The sequence below is a fragment of the Monodon monoceros genome, unplaced genomic scaffold (genome assembly GCF_005190385.1).
Source record: "Monodon monoceros isolate NGI ecotype Baffin Bay Population unplaced genomic scaffold, NGI_Narwhal_1 Super_Scaffold_13, whole genome shotgun sequence".
NCBI lineage: Eukaryota > Metazoa > Chordata > Mammalia > Artiodactyla > Monodontidae > Monodon > Monodon monoceros.
In genome coordinates, this window is record NW_021703769.1 from 22351334 (window position 1) to 22367580 (window position 16247).

A 16247-nucleotide genomic window follows, 5' to 3' on the forward strand; every position below is an offset into this window, starting at 1 on the left:
TCTACAGTTTTCTCATAATGTTTTTGTCTGGTTTTTTTTTAGCAAGTTAATTGCTGGCCTCATAAAATGGGTGGGGAAGTGTTATCTTCTCTATTTTCTTAAAGAGTTTGTATAAAATTGTTATTATTTCTTCTTTAAATGTTTGATAGAACTCACTAGTGAAGCCATCTGGACCCAGAGTTATCTTTCCAGGAAGTTTTTTTTTAGGAAGTTTTAAAATTATGAATTCAATTTCTGCAATAGATATGGGTCTATTCAAATTTTCTATTTCTTGTGTCAGTTTTGGTAATTTGTGTCTTTTAAGGAATTTGTCCATTTCATCTAAGTTGTAGAATTTATTGGCATAAAGCTGTTCACAGTATGCCCTTATCCTTTTAATGTGTGTAGGATCTATAGCGATGTCCCCTCTTCATTCCTGATGTTGGTAATTTGTGTGTGTGTGTGGTGTTTCTCTTTTTCTTTCATCAGTCTAGTTTGAGCTTTATCAATTTTATCACCCTTTTCAAAGAATCAGCATTTGATTTTTCTCCATTGTCTTCTATTTATTTTATTTTTATTTCCTTCCACTTAAATTTATTCTTTTTCTAGCTTTTTAAAGTAGAAACTTTATTTTATGCCTTCTTTTCTTCAAGTGTAAGATTTAAAGCTAAAAATATACCTTTAAGTCCTGATTTAGCTGAGCTCACAAATTTATTTATTTATTTAGTTAAAAATATTTTCTAATTTTGCTTATGATTTCTTCTTTGATCCCTGGGTTATTTCCAAGCATTTGGGGCTTTTCCATATGTCTTTTTGTTATTAATTCATAATTCTGTGTGGTCAGAAAACAAACCTTTAATTATTTCAATCCTTTTACATTTCTGTTTTTACGGCCCAGTCTATAGTCTGCCTTGAATATTCCATGTGCTCTTGTTGGGCCCAAGGTTTGTTAATTAAGTCAAATGGGCTGACTGCATTGTTCAACTTTTCTATATGCCTGTTGATTTTCTATCCTATCAAGTACTAAGAGAGGAGTGTTGAAATCTCCAATTATGATTATGGACATCTATTTTTTCTGTTAATACTGTTGGCTTTGCTTCTATATTTTGAAACTCTGTAACTGGGTGCATACAAATTCAGGATATCCTCTTATCTCTGGTAATACCCTTGGTCTTGAGTTCTACTTTTCTGATATTATCACTCCAGTTTTCCTATGATTAATGTGTGCATGATACATATTTTTTACTTTTAGCCTATGTCTTAATATTCAAAGTGTGTTTATCATGTGTTTATCATGGGTCTTGCTTTTTAATATTCAAAGTGTGTCTACCATGTGTTTATCATGGGTCTTGCTTTTTAAAATACAGTTTGAAAATCTCTGCCTTTTAATGGAGTATTTAGACCACTTCCTCAAAGTAAAAGCTTCCTAAAACTGAGCACTGCCTGTGGTTTGGGAAAGTCACTCCTGGATTTTGTTGGCATTCCACAGGGAAAGGTTAAGTGACAGGGTCACTGGCTCTTCTTCCAGGTTCTCTGTGCCAGTTTTCTCATCTGTAAACTGGGGATAACTGTACCTACCTCACAGGGTGGTTATGAGAATTAGACGAGATAGTCCATATAAAAAGTGCATAGTAAGCACTCAATAAATGAAAGCTACAGATAGCTTTAAATAATTAGATAGTAATAATAGGTTATTACTGTTATTCCACTAAGCACCCTCTTCCCATTTGGCTTTGATGAAGTGTTAAGAAATGAATCCCACTTGACAGTTACAAAGAGCACTCGTATGCAACCTCATCTGCTGAAAACTACTGCTGGAGGCCTGATTTTATATAGTTATATAGTTATGATTTTATATAGTCTTTTCCCTCTATTCATTTTCAACCATGTGCTTTTCCTCTTCTAGCCAGTTATCCTTTTTTTAAATTAAAATTTTCGTTGAAACCTATCAAACTGTACACTTTAAACATATGCAATTTATTTTATGTAAATTATACCTCAATAAAGTTGATTTTAAAAACTAAAACAGGGAGTTCCCTGGTGGCCTAGTGGTTAGGATTCTGGGCTTTCACTGCCGAGGCCCGGGTTCAATCCTGGTCTGGGAACTGAGATCCCACAAGCCACACAGCTCGGCCAAAAAAAAAAAAAAAACAACTAAAAACTGGAAAAATTCTGTCACTTGCATCAGTGAATATAATATTCACGTATAGGTTTAAGACTAATAACAGGGACTTCCCTGGCGGTCCAAGTGGTTAAGACTGTGCTTTCACTGCAGGGAGTGTGGGTTTGATCCCTGGTTGGGGAACTAAGATCTCAAATGCTGTGTGGCACAGCCAAAAAAAAAAAAAAAAAAAAGACTAATAATAAAACCAACATCCATATGCCCACTTACCAGCTTAAGAAATTGTGCAACAGTCCCTTTGAAGCCCTTTGCCTGCTTCACTGTGTTAGTCAGTTACTTTTCCTCATGGCTTTTTCTTTTCCTGGTTGTGCCAGGTCTTATTTGAGGCAGGTGGGCTCCTTAGTTGCAGCTCACCAGTTCCTTTTAGTTGCGGCACATGTGCTCCTTAGCTGTGGCATGCAAACTCTTAGTTGTGGCATGCATGTGGGATCTAGTTCCCTGACCGGGGACTGAACCCGCTTCCCCCGCATTGGAAGGTGGATTCTTAACCATTGTGCCACCAGGGAAGTCCCTTCTTCATAGTTTTGCCATACACGCATCCCTATGCAGTAGTCTTGGCTGCCTCTGAACTTTATTTAAATAGAATCATACTGAACGTATGCTTCTGTGACTCGCTGTTTCTGCTCATTGTTTTACACATTGATCTATGCTGACGTGTGTAGTGGTTATTAACTTTTACTGCCGAATAGTGTTACGTTCTAGAATCTACCATCCTCTCGAGTCCATATGGGCTGTTTGCAGTTTTGGGCTTTTCCGAACAATGCTGCTATGATACTTTTGTTCATGTATTTGCAAGGCATCATGCTGGGATGGAACGGCTGGGTTGTGAGGTATGAGCATGTTCAACTCGACTAGTTAATGCCAACTGTTTCCAAAGTGGCTTATACAATTTATCTTTCCACCAGCAGGGTAAGAATTCCTTTCTCCACATCCCTGCTGACATCTACTGACACATTTTCACATCCTAACACTTCTGCCCACTTGAGTCTTTATAATAACAGCCAACACTTAATGCTCACTTAAACTGTGGCAGGCCCTGTTCTGAACCCTGTGTGCATGACCTTGTTTCCTCCTCACGAGAGCCCTAGCTATGATAAGTGTGTTGTCATTTATGAGCAAGAGAGCAAGTCTCTGTCCCTCCCTTCCCCCTTCCCTCGTTTGGGCCCAGTGCCCACTCTCTGTGGCCATTTCATGTCTTCCTTCTCCCATCCTGGGCTGGGCTTGGTCCCAGCATGGCCTTAATCCCACCCCAGACCCTTTCCTTCTCAGGCTGTTACTCCCTGTCGGTCCGCCTCAGCCGCCCTGCATCCTGGGACCGGATCAGACACTACAAGATCCAACGCCTTGACAATGGCTGGCTGTACATCTCACCACGCCTCACCTTCCCCTCACTCCAGGCCCTGGTGGACCATTACTCTGGTATGGCCATCCCCTACCTCCATGAGAACAGACTGGGATGTGGGTCTTTGGGGAAGATAGTCATACCCTCAGACACTTTGCCTGCTGGAGAATATCTAGGCAGAAGAGGGACCTCCCCTCTCTCCATGCCAGTCCCTGTGCCAAGAAACACAGCCCGGAAGCCCCAAGTTCATCTCGTGCCAACAGAGCCACGGAGGTGTCCCGTGTTAGTGCAGGCCAGTGCCTCACCCGCCACTGTGGTTCTGAGTCAAAGTCCCCAATGGCTGGCACAGTTCTCTCCACAGGAACAAGGCCCAGAGCTGTTGCTATTGTGGAATTCAGTTGATTCTCAGCATTTTCTGGTGCCTGTTCTGTAACAGGCACTGCAGCCGCTACAGCAGCGTGTCAGAGAAGCGGAGAGGAAAGACTACTACTGGGAAAACCGATCGGGGGATTTCAGGACAGTCATTCCATGCGGCAGATACCGACAGAACAAGTAGAGACTGATCACCCCTTAGCTTTCTTCTTTCCAAAGCGCTTTTCTAACCAGAAACTGGGGCCCAAAGAGGTCCATCAACTTACCTGAAATCACACGGTCAATTAAGTCTCCCGAAACCTAGCCAAGAATGACCTTTGACTGCATGTCAGCTTCCAGATTAACAGCCTGGGGCTCATGCTCCCACCTGCCAAGTGTGGAAAGCTGTCAGGGTGAGGGTGGAGTTGTTGGGGAGGAAGGCAGGGCTGGGGCCAGCCATGTCAGGGGTCTAGGTCTCTTCCTCAGAGCTGGCGGATGACATCTGCTGCCTACTCAAGGAGCCCTGTGCCCTGCGGAGGGCCGGCCCACCCCCCGGCAAGCCCGTACCTCCACCTGTGACTGTGCAGAGGACATCACTCAATTGGAAAGAGCTGGACAGGTGAGAAGCCCCTGGGGCGTGAAGGCAGAACAAAGGAGGCTTAGAAGGACCCACCCCTGGGAACCCAGAATGGGCCTGTCACCTTCAGGGACACCTGGGAGCCAATAAGCCTTGACTGAACTCAGGCCAGCCCAGGCTCAGCGGGTCTGCTGCGGGGACTAGCAGGGAGGCCAAAGTGGGCATGGATATGGGGCATGCCTGGGCACCAAGGTGGCCAGGATGGAAGGTCAGACAAGATAGGGTACAACAGAGAGCACCAGTCCTGAGTGAAGTGAAGGGGAGTTTGATCTGACTAGGAACAGGGAACCACTGTGAGTTTTTCAGCAGGTTTTGAGAACAGGGAACCATGTGGTAGGTGCATGGAGGAGGGTGAGGCTCCCTGATGCAACTCTTTCCCCCTCTCCACAGCTCTCTCCTGTTCTCTGAAGCGTCTGCCACAGGGGAGGAGTCCCCCCTCAGTGAGGGACTCCGGGAGGCCCTTAGCTCCTACATCAGCCTGACTTATGACATCTCCTTGGACGATGCCAAGGCCCAAAGCAGAGGCCGAAAGGGGAACCAAGGCTGCAGCACCTAGAACCCCAACTCAGCTCAGCCTGACTGAGCACCCCAGAGGCAAAGACTGCAGAGTGAGGGAAGGGCTGGGACACAGAGGCACAGCCAGAGTCCCACCTCTATCCTCTGTTCCTTCCTCTCTCAGCCCTAAGAAGTCACCTAACCTCCTCCCAGTGCCATGACCCGACCTACAGACTCTAGTTCAAGTAAAGACCAGTTAAGAACAGGGCCAGGACTCCTGAGAGACTAGATGTCCTCGGTGTGACCCAGCCAGTTCCCGAGTTTGGGAGTCCCAGTACCACCTTCCTCCCTCTGCCTGTCGAGTCTCATTCTACATCCCCACAACCACTCCCACAAGGTAGAGAATGCCCACTAGCATCAAGGAGAAAAAAATAATCATTTAAGGAAAACTGACCAGTCTCATTCAGAATGCCACCACATCTCAGAAGGTAGAACTACGGCCTAGAAGGGACAGGAAGAAGAGGGGATGGGTGGCTTAGACGGCAGCACAACCTGGGCTCTCCAGCTTCCACCTGACCGCCACGGCAAAGAGCAGGACCTCTGACCGTCCAGGTCCTCCACGTCCCCATTAAGCCCCTTCTCTGGACAGTCCTAGCTCTCAGATCTTTCATCTTGTGGCTCATCATTTGAACCTGGCTAAGCTTTCTTGGCTACAACAGCCTTGCCGTCTTGTAGCCAAATGCAAAAGACACCACCCGAGCCTAGCACACCGCAGTGAGCTCAGTCACGTCTCTCAGTGCTGAGCGGGGGCATCAGGGCATCAGGTGGTAAGCCCTCCCTCCACAAAGTCGAGGCCACAGCCTACACCAACTCCAGCCCTTGACTTCCCTGCTGCACATTAAGGGAAAGAAGCCTGGATAGAGCTGTTAAGGGAGCAGGGAGAGGAGGAAAAGGGAAGGGGGAAGAGGGAAGGGGATGGGAGGGCACCACCTCTATTGCTCCTGTTGGGCTCTGAGGCTAGAGGTGAGGTGGGAAAGGCTTTACCAGGTATCACCAACAGGGGCTCAATTAAAGATCTGATTTATTCAAGTACCTGAAAACATTCTACAACGAAAACTGTTATTAGATGCTGCTTGTACTGTGCTATGGACCACGCACATACTGCCATACTGTTTTCAGAAGACTTGAAATGCCAATGTTTGATGTAGTTTAAAAACCGTACACCTGATGGAAAAGGAAGACAATTTAATGTTTCATCCGGATCCAGATGTGCACCAAATTAAAGGACAGCTCCAATCGGCAAACAGGTGTTTCATGATGGTATCCAAGAAGAAACGGTTGGTGATGGACAATTCAGAAATGCTTCCCCAAAAGGTGGATGGTTCTTTAAAAAGTTTCAGGTCACAACCCTTGCAGAAAACACTGACGCCCAACACACTGATTCTCGGTCCAGGAAACACGGGTCTTCCAGGTTCCGCGTGGCTGGGGTGACCCCCGACAATCGTGTTTCTGTGGTGTAACTAAGAGGGTCCTTTGGACCAGACAGGGAGCAGGTGGGGACTGTGCACCGTCAGTCATAGTGGATGGCAGTGTAAAAGATGATCCAAATGACCTAGAGAGGAAACAAGCAATGTTCATGGGCTCCCTCACCAACAGGGTCAACATAGGCTCCCGTTCCACAAAACAAAAGCATCCTAAGAGCGTGCGCGCAGTGTACTTCCCGGGGGCTAGCCAATGCACAAGCTGCTTGGGACAAGAGCACCGAAATCAAGCTGTCTAATAGAGCCCAGGACCACCGTCCTGTGCTCCCAAAGGGACCCTGGACAAGTCTCTCCCCTTGCCAAACAGAGACCAGAGTGCGAGGGCTTAGAGTTATAGGTGTGGAAATGGTACAGGTAAAGCAAACTGTACTGCTAGTAAGTGTCAGCATTAGCAACAAACGTGAAAACAAAACTACATCATATCCTGTCAGCTTCATATCAAATAAAGCAGAGGTTCTCAAACCTGACTCGCCTTTGCAACCTTGTGGGCTCTTTAAAAACATACGGCGAGATGCCTGGGCGCCACCTCCCAGAGATTCTGATTTCATTGTTTGGGCTAGGTTCTATAATTTTTTAAAAATAACTTTGAGATATAATTCATATTTCATGAAGTTTACCCTTTTAAAGTATACAGTTCAGAGGTTTTTTAGTATGTTCAGAGTTGTGAAAACATTTTGGAGCATTTGCGTCACCCTGAAGACAAAATCTATTCCCATTATCAGTTACTTCCCATTTCCCCTCCCCGCCGCCACTGGCAACCATTAATCTACTTTTTATCCATATGGATCTGCCTATTCTGGACATTTCACATAAATGGAATCATACAACATGTGGTCTTTTGTGTCTGGATTCTTTCACCTAGCAGAATGTTTTCAAGGTTCATCCTTGTAGCATGTACCAGTTCTTCATTCCTCTTTATGGCCAAGTAATATTCTACTGTCTGGGTATATAACATTTTATCTAGCCATTCATCGGGTGACGGCTGTTTGCATTTTTTGGCTGTTATGAATATATTTTTAAATGTTTTCCAGTTTTCGATATGCAGCCAGAGTTGAGAATTAGATGTAGAAACTGACAATGAGCTCTGGATTTGCTCACCACAGGGAGACTATACAGTGTATCACAACACATCTTTTGGGACATTAACTCAAGAAAGGACATGCCCTCCAGCCTCAGGAGTCTTGAAAAATGGTACCCACATCACACACTGTAACTCAGTCAAGGGGCTCCCCTTGAATAACTGACATCTCAGGAAATGACAAAACCTGCTGTGAAATTACCAGCTACACATACCATGAACAAGGCAAACGATGTCATAAACCCTTCCTTTGTGAGCTCCCACGTGCCACCATACTCTTCCTCATCTATCTGTAGGTAGTTGCTGAAGTAGAGGTACAGGACACCTGCATTGATCAGGCAGAATCTGGAGCAAGGGAGAACAAGCACCAAACATAAACTGTAAGCTTGGAAGACTGAGAACTCCCACCAACACTGTCCGGCTCTATCAGGGCACTTGCTGTTGCACAGTTAACTCTATTATGGGGGCAAATGAAATAATACATAGAAACACCTAGGCCCTCGATGGAGCTGCCCACTTGGTTGTGCTAGAGACCTAAAAAAGGAGCAACTCTTTTTAGCTGACCAGCAAAAGCAGAAAATAAAAATGAAGCACATATAAGTTCTCCAAGTCCCCTTGAAGTAAGACAGAAGGCTGCTCGCTGAACAACCCCAAATAGGTCCAGTACCTGACATGGGCCTCCAGCTCGGCGGGGGGGGGGGCATGGGGAAAACACATGTTAAGCTGCTGCTTCATGGCCTAGTTGAGCAAGCAAGGGCAGAGTAAAGCAGCCTCTGCATAATTCCCAACGGGAGACAATTTCTGAATGTCCACTGTCTGCTACTGCACTCGATGCAGAGGTGAACATGACAGTTCCTGCCCTCAGCTCACTGCCTATTAGGAGCCAGAAACAGCAGGCAGAGTGGAATTGAAACCAGAGGTTTGTGAGCACTTCCAGGAAGGTCTCTGACCCCTATCACGTATGATTTAACTGATGCAGGAATCCGAATACCATGAGTAGTAACACATCACTCTGCTCTACTGATCTCTATGTAAAAGTAATATTCATAAAGTGATCAAAACTCTCTTTTTATGATCTTTCCAGTTACGGCACCTAATCCAATGGGGGACTATATGCCTTAGGCCACATCCCTTCTGAAGGCTGCAGTAGAAAATGCAAAGAGAACAGGTTCCTCCTATCAGTTAAGTGTGGGCTGGTGTAGGGCAGGGCAGTATGATGGCGATGAGGAGTGTATATGGGGGGCGGGGCAGGGAACAGACCCTGAGGCTGTCTGTGCAAGGTTAACAAGGAGACAGGGTGTACATACACCAGGAAGTCTAGTTTGTGAGTAGTCAAGAGTATGGGCTTTCTCGTGAGTGGAAGGAAAAGGAGCTGGGAGGCTGGTTTAGATCTGTTTCAGGACATAAGTACAAATAAAGTTTGAGGACGGGGACTGGGAAAATGGTTGAATGGAGAGGCAAGAATCCCCAAAGGCTTCAAGCCTAAGGACCTGGGAGAACCATGGGTCCAGTAACAGAAGCAGGGAGTCAGGAAGGACAGATGGTTTTTCTTGGATTTCACACGAAATACAGTCCTTGGCTTGGCTATGTCATGGCCATATCCTGATCGTCTACTAGAAATCTTGGGACCCAGCCAATCTGGCCACCTCCCTCTGACAGGAGTTCCATTTTGGACAGGCTGAGTTAGTGGCTCTAGACAGCCTACTATCAGGACTTAGCAATGTCACTCTGGGGCTCAGCTAATAAGCTAGGGCTGGACAGTGACTGGAGACTCTGACAGTCTCCAGCTGTAAGGTGGTTGCTTAGTGAGATGAGAAAGGGAAATATAAGGGAAAGATAAATAAAGGATGACAGGGAGAGAGAAAAGGGCTGACATAGGCCCTGCCTTCCAAGGGGGCACACATTAAGTAGAAAACGAATTCACAGACACAAAGGCATTTAAAAGTCTGGTGTACAAGGGGGAGGGGTCAGGAAAAGGACTGGAGAGGCTCACACTGAGCTTTAAGGATGGGCATAAATTCTGTATTGGAAATGGGAGAGAATGACATAGCAAATGGGTGGACAAAGAAATGAAAATACTGGGGACTTCCCTGGCAGTCCAGCAGTTGAGACTCCGGCTTCCACTGCAGGTGGGCAGGGGTTCGATTCCTGGTGGGGAAACTAACATCCTTCATGCCACATGGGGCAGCCAAAAAAAAAACAAAAACAAAAAACTGACTCTCAAATGGATTTTTAACAATTCTATCTTAAAAACTCCAGTCTTAACAAAATAATGAATCTCTAACAAATACTGACTTCAGGGCTGGAAGGTAATATATGACTCTGCTTCCAAGGGTCAATGGGAGCTCGTTTCAGCTTTTCAAAAATTTTAACAAGCATTCACTGAGCACCTCTTAATCATGTGCCAAGCTCCATGAGAGACAGAGGCAGGAAGGGATGAATAGAACCCCTCTCCAATTACATAAAACCTCGGCAAACAGAGCAGAACCATCACACTCAGCTCCCAGGCACATTTTAAGTAATGAGACCCAAGGAAATGGCTTTACCTTAGGGCCTAGCTGGTGCCCACACCAGAAATGAAGAGAAGTCAAGTGGGGGTCCAGACAGAGGGCAGCGAAGGCGGGAAGTGGGGAGGAGACAGTCACCACAACTGAGCAGGCAGCTGAGTCAGACAGATGGAGGAAAGGGGGTGTGTGTGGAAAAAATCAATGTCCTTGGGCACTTTCCAAGAGCTGGGAAAAAGGTGCCAACCAAAGGAGGGAAGGGATTCCTTTGGAGAGAAACTGGCTCTGGCAGGACAGTGTGGGACTGAACCCTAGAAAACAGGCAGTCCTGAGAAAGTGGCATGATGGGTAAGCCACTCCAAGGTGAATTCACTGCAAACACCCTGTTTCTTGCTTTCTCAGTAGCCAGCCATATTTTATCACTCTTTGTAAAGCTAATAATATGATTGCAGTGAACCACTTATGGAGTACCTATGATGTACTAAGCCCTACATTTAACAATTTACTTGAATCATCTCATTTAATTCACACATCAATCTCATGAGGAAGGCACTTCTTTATTGCCCTCATTTTAATGAGGAAACTGAGTCTCACAAAGTGAGCTCCAAATTATGTAGCTTGAAAGTGGCAGAGCTGGAACTTGAATCCAGAGCTTTCTAGAAAGTTAAAAAAAAAAAAAATCTGGGGCTTCCCTGGTGGTGCAGTGGTTGAGAATCTGCCTGCCGATGCAGGGGACACAGGTTCGTGCCCCGGTCCGGGAGGATCCCACATGCCGCGGAGCGGCTGGGCCCGTGAGCCGTGGCCGTTGAGCCTGCGCGTCTGGAGCCTGTGCTCCGCAACGGGAGAGGCCACAACAGTGAGAGGCCCGAGTACCGCAAAAAAAAAAAAAAAAAAATCTGTTTGGGCAGCCTTACTCATTTGCCACAGTGGGAAAGATACTAGACTAGCTCTAGTCTTTGCTATATTATTTGCAAATTGGTGACTTCGGAAAAATCCCGTAGGACTCCTACAAGACGAGATAGGTGCTAGGGGTTTGAACCAGTGTCATCCTCTCCTAGAAAAGTGATGTGGGGAAGACAGGAGACTACCTTTTGCCTTTAGATTGCCTTCTGCCTTTTCTGGCATTTTCCTTATATCTGCCTTTTTTCTCATAGAAAGCTAAAACTGGGTGACCAACATTCTAAAAATGTATCTACATACCATTTCCACCCTGAGAAGACCTCTGTGAACGCCAGGTCCTGCCTGTGTCTCATCACCCTCAATGAGTCCTCATCAAATGTCCACTCTGTCAAAGTCAGTCAGAGGATAAACTCTTACGGTTTCCTTGGACAAATGCTTTGATCAGCATCATAAATCAAAAACCTCTTTAGGGACTTCCCTGGTGGCGCAATGGTTAAGGATCTGCCTACCAATGCAGGGGACACAGGTTCAAGCCCTGGTCTGGGAAGATCCCACATGCCGCGGAGTAACTAAGCCCCATGCGCCACAACTACGGAGCCTGCACTCTAGAGCCCTCGAGACACAACTACTGAGCCCGTGTACCACAACTACTGAAGCCCGCGTGCCTAGAGCCTGTGCTCCACAACAAGAGGCCACTGCAATGAGAAGCCCGTGCACCGCAATGAAGAGTAGCCCCCTCTCGCCACAACTAAGCCTACGCTCAACAACGAAGACCCAATGCAGCCATACATACATACATACATACATATATACATACATACATAAATACAACAACAACAACTCTTTAGTTAGGAGAGGGAACTGTACATTCCTTTTGGGTTATCTTCTGACAAAACAGGCAACTCAAATGAGTTTGAAACTATTTCACACTTTTCACCCCAGAGTAAGGAATAAGAGATGTATGTGATCACGGTTAAAATAATATATGTGATTTTCCATGGGTATGACAGTTTGTATTCCCAGAGGCCTGCCTGTCCATTTCTACTATAACTTGCCCACAACTCCTATCCTAAGACAATTCCAGGACTTCCCTGGTGGTCCAGTGGTAAAGAATACACCTTATAATGCAGGGGATTTGGGTTCAATCGCTGGTTGGGGAACTAAGATCCCACACGCCATGGGGCAACTAAGCCCGCACGCCACAACTACTAAGCTTGTGCGCCTCAACACGAGAGCCCTTGTGCTGCAAACTACAGAGCTCACATGCTCTGAAGCCTGCGTGCCACAACTAGAGAAGAGAAAACCCGCACGCCACAACGAAGAGCCCGCACACCGCAACCAAAGATCCCACATGCCTCAACGAAGATCCTGTGTGCCGCAATTAAGACCCGATGCAGCCAAAAATAAATAAAATAAAATAAAAACAATACATCTTAAAAAAAAAGAAAAACACAATTTCCACAAATCCTATTAATTCAACCTGGCGGGCATTCGGACTTGCTCTCAGTGACTAGTTAACAAGCTGAGCCACGACTGGGAGCTGGTGTCAACTGCTGCCACAGGCACACAATAAAAAACTGAGGCTTAATCTCCTACTTCTTCACTGCCTTTAAAATGTAGGCACCTGGGACTTCCCGGGCGGTCCAGTGGTTAGGACTCCGCGCTTCCACTGCAGGGGGCACGGGTTCCATCTGGGTCAGGGAACTAAGATCCCGCATGCTGCAAGACGCGGCCAGAAAAAAAGGAGGGACCTAAAACAACTTCTGCCAAGTCCAAGATTCTGGACATCCAGCACAGTGCACAAGGGAGTGGTCATCAAGTATTAGAAGCTCTTCCACTTTCGAAACTTCCACAGACAACAAAGGTCATGTCAGAACTAGATACCTGCTGCCAACAGGCAATATGGCAACCTCTTGCATGAGGTCACTATGGACCCATGAATGAATAAACTAACCCGGATCTTCATAAAGGTAACATGCCTGACCCAAGCTGCTCCCAAGCCTGTGGAACTGACGAGTGCTGTATCAGACCCAGGAGTGCCATCATGGGGCCACTGATTTAGTCATTACACACACACACACACAGGGAAATAAAACAAAACAAAAAACCCAAGACTTACCCTGCTATTCCCAAGAAACCTCGCAATGGTAACACTCCCCAAATGACACCTAGGACCACAGCAATGATCTGCCGGAACCAGTAGATCACATCTAAAAATTCATCCTGTAGAAAAGAGAGAGAATGTGTGCATAATCTGGAGTGGGTGCCACAAGAGAGCCCCTTGTGATAGGTGAGGAACAGAAAAGCTTTCTGCTAAACTCATCTTCCAGAGGAATTTTCCCCAAAAGCAATGGTATACGGTTCTTGAATCTCCACATCTTCTTATACTAAAATGTGGTTAAAAAATGATGCACTTAGTTATCTTAAGTGATGGCTTCCAGGGCGTTGTGCTCTACATAAAAATTTTTAGAAAAATCATTTAATTTTTTCAGAAGCTACAAAAATGAAATTGCTGTGATAGTAACTGAGCTACTGGCCAGTTATCTGACCTGGAGAGACATGAACAGACTATCCACAGGCAGAAGGGCTGACTTAACCAATTCAGTATCACCTTCCCACACTCTGAATTTTGAGTAAGTCACAAAAGAGAAAAGAAATTAGAAACAAAAGTGCAGGAGGGAGCTTCCCTGGTGGCGCAGTGGTTGAGAGTCTGCCTGCCGATGCAGGGGACACGGGTTCGTGCCCCGGTCCGAGAAGATCCCACATGCTGCGGAGCGGCTGGGCCCGTGAGCCATGGCCGCTGAGCCTGCGCGTCCGCAGCAGTGAGAGGCCCGCGTAACGCAAAAAAAAAAAAAAAATAAGTGCAGGAGGCAGGTGCCAACATATCTAATTTTCATACAAGAACACGGAACATTCAGGTTTCTGACCTGCCCTGGACTGCAGAAACCAAGTCCTTACACAAAGAAGGAAAGAAATGACACAGCAAATCAGAAAGATTTTACAAGAGCTGGGCAGCACTGGGGGCAGGACAAGGGCACCTTCAGGAAGTACCTCCCATCCCCCCCTTTACAGGAACTCTAGGGAAAACTATTTCTGATGAAAGTAACTGATGAAAAACTACTTCATCAGTCCAAAAAAAAAAGGGGGGGAAAGACTGCAAATCTAACATTCTTTTCAGGCCAACTGGAATCAAGCTATTTGTGATGGTTCCTTCCACGCGATGGAGCAGAGCTGGGGAAGTGCTTACACTCAGATCTTCTGAATGCGTGTGGCCAGTAAGGACATCTTGAAGTCCCCCAACCATTCCTCACACACATTTGGTGGTTTCTCCCCCACTCCCTCGCGTGTATACACACACACCACACTCACCCCTGAAAGGTGGTCTCATTCTCCCCTCTCAACTCTCACACTTACTCTGTTTTCTCATTCAACAGAAAAGCACTGACAGCTCACCTTTAGTGAGCCTCACCATGTGTTAAACGCTTTACCGCACCACGGTACCCCACTTCAGAGGTGTTCGGAGACTTGAGTGAGATGACGCACAGAGGGCGCCCAACACACAGCAAGCACTCAGTAGAAGTCTGTTACCGTTACTGTTCGTGCTAACCACGGTGCTAAGTTGTTAATTCGACAAGGTAAGTCACTTACTCAAGATCCTACTGGGAGTAAAAGGTGGAGATCGAATCGAATTCAGCTCGCTCTCGCCGTTCAGGCACCCGACCTGCCCGCGGGGGGGCAACTGCTCCGCCCCCTCCTTGCTGCTTCCCGCGTGACCCGGGCGACTTCACTCTTAGGCCACTCCGTAGTGAGCCCGGAGCCCGACAGCCGGGCCCTCCGAATTCGCCCCGACACCCTTGGGCCACCCGCCCCACCACCCCGAACACTCGGCAGCGCCCGGACGGGGGCAGGGGCAGGCTCGGGCCTGTCCATTCGTCCCCGAGTCCCAGCCGGCTCCTCGAACGTGCGCCCTCGCCAGGCCCCACCGCACCTTGTCCTCCCAGGCCGCGTCGCTCCGTAGCACCTTGCTCCAGACGGAGACTTTGAGGGCCCCGTTAGCCAGCAGCGGCTGAGGCGGCTCCTCCTTCCGCCGCCCGCCGCTCATCCTCCCGTCGCGCCGCCCGGGCCGGGCCTGGGGCGCGCGGGCCGATCTAAAAGAGGTCGGGGTCTGGGGTCGCGGGTCACAGCGCACGGGGCGTGGCGGTGGCGGTGGCGGCGGCGGCAGCAACAGGCTCAGCGGATCGGTTCGGCGGCGCGCCTGCGGCTGCCCCCACTTACCCGAACACCCTGGCTCTGCTAGCTCGGCCGAGACCAGGAGCGCGGAGGGCGGAACAACGCAGCGCCGCGCGTCCTCCCGCCGACGTGCCCACGCAGCCAATCGGTGGCCGCACAGCCGTCTACACGGAAGAGCAACCGTCGCTTCGGCGCAAGCGCTCTACGCGCGGGGAAGTGACGGCACGCTTCCGCCAGCCCCGCGGTAGAGTGAGAGGGAAGGGACAATCTTGGTAGGGACGGCGACACGAGCGTGAGGAGGTGCTGCGGAGACTGAAGAATGGTGGCTGAGGCGAAAGCAGAGGTTGGGACAGGAGCGTCGTCCAATCCACCACAGCTTGTCCCGTCGAGCAGCGGGGCAGAACGCGGCGCTACCTTCCCCGAGGCGTCCTTTCGAGCCCAAACCTTGCTCCCCGGAAGCCCCAAGTTGCCCTTCAGGATTTAGCCCTTGCTCGTTTTCTCCCCTAACCCTTCAAGTCCCGTAGGACCTTGTTCCCAGAGTTAATTCTTTTCTGTAATAATTTAGTGTCTCCTCATGCCTAGCACCCTCTTTTGACAAATGTGAGGCCTGAGATCCAAAAAGGGGACGTGATTTTCTAAGGCTGCATAGCATGTTGGAACCAGTTGAGGACTCCTCGGGGGAGTAAAGTTGCGAGAGTACTTTATTGGCTATCAGAAGATCTGGGTGTTCATCTATCGTGGCCTCGCTATGGGCTTGGTTAGTGGTTCGCAAAGTGTGTTTCTGGACCAGCAGCAGCTGCATCACCCGGGAACTTGATTAGAGATTCAAATTCTGAGACCCCCATCCCAGACCTACTGAATCAGAAATTCTGTGGGTGGGGCCCATAATCAGCGTTTCAGTAAGCCTTCCAGGTGGTGCCATTTACACTGTGCTATGTAGCAAGGCCCATCATCCTACGTGGTGGGTTTATATAGGCAAAGAAACTTGCTCAGAATTACTCGACTGTT

General features: G+C 47.7%; 2 protein-coding genes across 3 annotated transcripts in view; one reads left to right on the plus strand and one right to left on the minus strand.

The window, feature by feature from the left end:
- SLA2 (Src like adaptor 2) overlaps positions 1-7356 on the plus strand; it is a 22346-nt gene extending 14990 nt beyond the window's left edge. The window contains exons 5-7 of one of the 2 annotated variants that reach the window (XM_029221932.1): positions 3431-3580; positions 4341-4473; positions 4882-7356. In XM_029221932.1, the coding sequence (XP_029077765.1) occupies positions 3431-3580; positions 4341-4473; positions 4882-5047 (449 nt within the window). In that variant the 3' untranslated portion in view covers positions 5048-7356. Of the gene's footprint in view, positions 1-3430; positions 4474-4881 lie in introns of both variants that reach the window. The other variant, XR_003793335.1, reaches the window with a different exon arrangement.
- RAB5IF (RAB5 interacting factor) lies at positions 6051-15331 on the minus strand. The gene is made up of 4 exons (XM_029221935.1): positions 14998-15331; positions 13129-13232; positions 7821-7950; positions 6051-6598 (listed from the first exon to the last, which is right to left on the minus strand). The coding sequence occupies exons 1-4, from the start codon at positions 15109-15111 to the stop codon at positions 6557-6559; spliced, it is 390 nt and encodes a 129-aa protein (XP_029077768.1). The 5' UTR covers positions 15112-15331; the 3' UTR covers positions 6051-6556.
- Positions 15332-16247: the final 916 nt, after the last annotated feature.

What these genes read in the sequence shown, in the direction of transcription:
- RAB5IF (XM_029221935.1), bottom strand. Translation starts at nt 15,111, where the DNA reads ATGAGCGGCGGGCGGCGGAAGGAGGAGCCGCCTCAGCCGCTGCTGGCT. An exon ending in GGTTTCTTGGGAATAGCAGG is followed by an intron (nt 7,951 to 13,128) that starts GTAAGTCTTGGG and finishes CCCTTGCTCCAG; the next exon opens with ATTCTGCCTGATCAATGCAG. An exon ending in CATCGTTTGCCTTGTTCATG is followed by an intron (nt 6,599 to 7,820) that starts GTATGTGTAGCT and finishes TTTCCTCTCTAG; the next exon opens with GTCATTTGGATCATCTTTTA.